This window comes from Trypanosoma equiperdum (genome assembly GCF_001457755.1).
Source record: "Trypanosoma equiperdum strain OVI genome assembly, contig: ctg_166, whole genome shotgun sequence".
Taxonomy (NCBI): Eukaryota; Euglenozoa; class Kinetoplastea; order Trypanosomatida; family Trypanosomatidae; genus Trypanosoma; species Trypanosoma equiperdum.
The window spans coordinates 37524-42981 of NW_027123693.1; the positions used below are offsets into that span (position 1 = coordinate 37524).

A 5458-nucleotide genomic window follows, 5' to 3' on the forward strand; every position below is an offset into this window, starting at 1 on the left:
TTGAAGCTGTTGAGTAAATAAAGGAATGATTGGCTAACTGACTGACTGACTGACTGAGTGAATGAGTGGGATGGATATAAGTTTGTCGGCTGTGACAATAAAGTGGTGAGATGCCTTTACATGTGTGCATATGTGATGTTATCCCGTTCCTTGTTTAATACGGTAGAGAGGCGTTTCTTTTTCTTTTTTTTTTGTTGAAAACCATTCCCTTTCCCTGTAATATTAATGTACCATTTGTGGGGGATTTCGATTTCCATATAAATATTATCAGTTATTATGTTTTAACTGATTTTTTAAAATTTCCTCATTAGGTACAACTTCAGCTTTTTTCTTCTTCTTTACCTTTGTAGTTTTTTTTGTATGTGCGGTTAGGGGAGTCGTCGGTGCGTTGTGTTTGTTTCATTCATGTTTTTTTTTCTAAACCTCGGTTATTCATTCACTCAGTCATTACGACGACTTCCTCCATTACACCTTCTTCCTTTTTCATCTTTTTCTTAAGTTTTATTTTGTACCTATCGTGTTGTTGCTGTTTTAAATTTTTTTTAACTAGTGAATGGGCATTTGTTTCGACAATGCACCGGTTATTTTTTTATTTTTTAATATATATATATATATATGAATGTATGTATATATTTACCAGGTCTCTTTTATTGCGCTTGCCTTTCTCTTTTCTTTTCCTCTCTCTCAAATTCATTCTTCCATTTCCCTTTCTTCCTGCCCAACTTCGTTGCTGCCTTCATTTCAATATAATTATTGTTATTATTTTTATTACAGCAGCAGTCGGAGGTATTAATGATCTATCATTATAGTTACTATAGTTATAATTGTTATATATATATATCTTTTTTGTTTCCCTCAACCCAGCCGAAGTGTTTTCGTCATTTTTTTTTTGGACAATCCACACACATGAACACGCGTTCATTTTTTTTTTCTGCACTCTTTTCCCCACCTGTTCGTAATTCCGTTTTATCTCTACTCGGGGACCGTTTTTCGTTTTCATATTGCTTCTGATAGCACTTTTGGGCCAATTTCATTCGCACATTCTTGCATTTGCATACGTGTCGATTGAAAAAGAAATGAGGAAAGGAGGTAAAACCCGACTCTCTTTAACCGGTTGTTTCTTTATTTTTATCTTTTTTATTTTTATTTATTTGTTTGTGCTGCCCTTTTTGTTTTTTTCTTCCCATTCCCATTCCCGTTTTCATTTTCATTTTCATTTCCTTTCTCTATCTTAGTTCCCGTCCCCCGTCTACCGCCTTTTGGTTCTTTTACATCTTACTTTGACTTGGTTGTAGCATCGGGTTGCTTTGAAGGAAATTTAAGGCATTATGTATCTGCGTAAGCGAAATAGAGATTAAGAAAGGAAGAAATGTTAGGGAACCAAAAGGAAAGGAAAGGAATGGAAGTGTGAGGGAAAGTCCTTTTCTTTTTTTCTTACGCTCTTGCGCGGTAACGGAAGTAATGATGACTTACTGACTACGAGAGAATAATCACCAAGTGGTTGCGCGGTGCCCGTGGGGTAACAGAAAGGTGAGTAATAGAATTCTGAGGAGGTTACGATGGTAAAAGGTAAGTAAACACACACAAACGCCACCACAAATACTTATAGGTGCGCGTTTCCCCTTTTTTTTTCGAAAAAAAATAAGTATATATATATTACTGTGTGCAGCTTCATTCAGATGCATGTGTGTGTTCGGATCTTTGTGCACAGTTTTCCTGAAACATTTCGCGTGGGTGGCTGTTGCTGGTGAAGTGGTGATAGACTAGGTACTATGACCTCCTTATATTATTATTATTAAACTATGTGTATTTCTTTATACATATATTTATGTATTTGTGGCGTTTCAAATGTTTTACTCTTTGCCTTTTTATCATTGTTATTTGTGCCGCCTTGTCCCCACTTTCTCTTCATTATCTGTTTCCCTCTTCTTCTTCTTTCCTCATCATCCGTGAAATGAGCTGTGCGATGGGTTGTGTAGGTGTTGGGTGCTGGATTCCTAACCCGCTGGAGCTCTATTTGTCTTGGTTACCCCCTTTCCCCCCTTTTAACTGCCACACTTCTTGCTCCCATTTCACTTCTTCTCTCGTCCTCTTGTTATTATCACTATTATTGTCGTTATCTCCATCTCGTTGTGATTAATCACAGCTTCCGCCGCGTACGCGCTTGAATTTACAAAAGTAAAGAGCCCAACAGCAGAGAACAACCAAAATAATCAAGCTAAAGAAAAAGAATACATAAGTTCGTCGGATAGCATAGGGTTGAACCACCGACTGTAGGTTGTCCTGAGAAAGACCGAAACAGCAATAAGCACCAACCAGCACCAAAAAGGTGCAAAGAGCAACGAATAAGACTGTGAAGGTGACCTTAGATACAACCGAAGGTACAATTATGCAGCTCGTAGCCTCGCCACTCGAAACCAGGAGGGATATCATGTGTTTTGAAAAAGGTGTTGAGTGCATGGTCGTTGTGGATCCCGCCACGCGCAAATTACGGATCCCACTCAGTTGCGTGTACCCCACCCGGGCGCACCAACGCACGACAATCCCGAGCCTTTGCTTGCTGTTCCTGGATGGGCGCTGCCGGCAGGGTACACAGTGCCATCAGGTGCATGCTGCGCTGGACGTTGTGGCTGCGCTTCGAAGTCAAGTGGACTATCTACCCATATGCTGTGCGCTGCATGGGGACCGTGATTACGTCAATGCCCTGGATAACCGATCATGGATGTCGCGCGTTGTGGTTCACGTCCCGGATGCGACCTACGGAGGCGGCTACATTCCACTCGCCCGTTTCAGTTACACCACTCCCATTTCGCGGTTGCTGGACGCTCTTTTTCATTCCACACCCCAAGCGGAGGGACAAGATGGGGCTCAGTGGGAAAGTCGTGCATTCGGCACTCCCCCATCGTGCCTTGTGCTGGAGGCTGGTGATATTACGCTCTGCCGCCTACACGTGCAGGATCGCTGCCGCTACGCGGAGGAGTGCAATTACCTCCACATCTGCAAGGAAGTGGCGAGGTGTGATCGGGGCCTCACACTGGGTCAGCGCCCGCGTTCATGGAAGAAACCTCCTTCCTCCTCACCTTCCGGCGGTTGTTTTGTCGTGACTGCCTCCGGTACCTCTATGCCACCTCCACCTGCAGCAGCGGCTGCCTGCGATGCACCGACTCCCGTCTCGGGTGGCTGGACGTGTCCCGGAAGCCCAACAGGTTCGCTGTTTGGGGCCAATCGCAGCGTGACACTTGGAGATGCCTCCGTTACTACTCAACCCGCAGTTGTGAGATGCTGCGATCCCAGCTCCTGCACCGAAGCTCATTCCGTTGTGGACTGTGGACAGGCGCATATCCCTTTTTCGCTTTCACGGCAGGTAAGTGACATTCACATGCGCCAGGTCTCGAGTACGTTCTTTCCTTCGGACAACTTATCGCTCGACGTCGATCCCAGCACATCTGGTGATTGCTTGGCTGAGCAGGGTTGCGGCATGACACCAAACATTGTGGTGGTGACTCGAAACGGTAAAGGTGGTCGGGAGCGCTGGCATTACAACCCTTATGGAACCAATGGTACCGATCGTGGTATTGAAAAAGGGGAAGGGAGGGGCAGGAATTAATTTGTATTTGTATGTGTATGTGTACGCGCACACGCAAGCAGTAGGGAGCTTGTATTATGATTTAGCGTGCGGAGCTACATCGCAGAGGAAAACAAGGGAAAATGTGAAGATAATTACTGGAACTGTGCGATAAACAGTAGCGTAACAGAGTTTAACTAACGCGGAGAAGGGTGAAATAACCCTTTTTTTTAAAAAAAAGAAAGGGAGCGAAGAAGAAAGGAGGAAAAGAGAAGTAAGGTGAGGAAACGAAGTGAAACAGAATGTAACGGATCAAGTGGAAAATTCGATACATGTGCTGAAGGAAAAGGAGTAACACAGACTGCGTTCTGAGCAAATAAAAAAAGGAAAGAAAAAGGGAGGGACAGAACAGTGAAAGAAAGAAAATGCACCTTTGGCGCCCTAAGCGTGACAGGAAAAAATTAAAGGAAAATGGACTGAAATCTATTTTATTGTTCGTGGTAATGAAGGAAGGCGAGATAAGAAAAAAAAAAGAAAAAAAAGCAAGAAGCGGTGTAACCGTTTGTGAGGCGGATTTTTTTTCTTTTAGCTTACATGTTCATATTACCTTACGTCATTAATTATAACATTTTTCTTTGAAATGAAAAAGGGATAGGGGCGGCACAGAGCCAAAAATAAATAATAATAATAATGATAATAACAGTGATAAGACAAGAGACAAAACAAAATAATAAAAGGGAAACAAATAAATGAGAGGGTGAGAGAAAAGGAAAGGGTGGTGAGAGGTTATAAAATGGGATTTATCAAGAGGAGACAATTGGGAGAAGGAAAGAAGATGAAGAGGGGAGGGACTGAAGGTTTTTTTTTCTCCTCTCTCTCTTTTCTTTTCTTTTCTTTTCTTCTCTTCTCTTTCTCTCATTATTATTATTGAAAATATTTTTTTTCTTTTTTTATTTTCTATTTTTGTTATAATGCACTTCCCCCCATCCCCAAAATGAAAGTTATTTTATTTTTACTTTTGCTTTTTTTTTTGTTTAGTTTTATTTATTTCCACCTCTCGTATATATTTTTTTGTGTTTCGTTTTTATGATCACCTTCCCAATCAGAATGCTCTCTCCTCTTGTTTACCCTTTTGTTTTGTTTTTTGTTTGCTTGGTGTTATTTTCATTTGGAGTCATCTCTTATTTTATTTTACTGCTTTGCATCATCTTCCTTCCGGTAAATGTCTTAGAGCTTTGAAAAGGATCAGGGAAGACCAAAAAAAAAAAAGTAATAAAAATACAAAAAAAAAGAAAGGAGGGGGAAAAAACAAAACGAAACAAAAACAAAAACACAACATACTGTCATTGCGGTGATAGTTTTATTTTAAGCTGTTTTTTAAGGGGGGGGAAAAATAAAATAAAAAGAGGTGCATTTTCGCCGTTTTTGCACCCCCCCTTTTCCTTTTCCCTTTTCTCCTTTCCTTCACGCTTCTCCTCTTACCTTCCTTTTATTTTTCTTTTTACCTTTTTTCCTTTTGCTTCTTCGTTTTTGTTTTTTATTTGTGCTTTCGTTCTCCCCTCAACTTCACTTAAATTTATTGTTATTATCATTATTTTTGTTTTTATTGTTTTATTTACTTGCTAACTCACTCTCTTAGTTTTGCTTTTTATTTTTATTTGTGTTATGGTTAATGTACATCTGGTATGGATAAATTTATATGAAGGTGCGTTTTTTAGTTTTTAGTTTATTTTTATTTTAGTTGATGTTTTCGTTGCGGTAAAGGTGAAGGTAAGCGGTGTTTGTCAAGAAAAAAAAAGAAAAACGGGAACAAGAAGAACTTTTGAAGTATTTCGGAATTGTTATTCATTTTTTTATCTTTATTTTATGTGTGTGTGTGTGTTTTTTTTTTTT

General features: G+C 40.2%; 1 protein-coding gene across 1 annotated transcript; it reads left to right on the forward strand.

Moving 5' to 3' along the window:
- Positions 1–2389: 2389 nt before the first annotated feature.
- TEOVI_000044500 (zinc finger protein family member, putative) lies at positions 2390–3607 on the forward strand (the record flags this gene model as incomplete). Its single annotated transcript, XM_067222662.1, has 1 exon — positions 2390–3607. One exon carries the CDS (start codon positions 2390–2392, stop codon positions 3605–3607), a length of 1218 nt encoding a protein of 405 aa, XP_067078763.1.
- Between the last annotated feature and the right edge of the window lie 1851 nt (positions 3608–5458).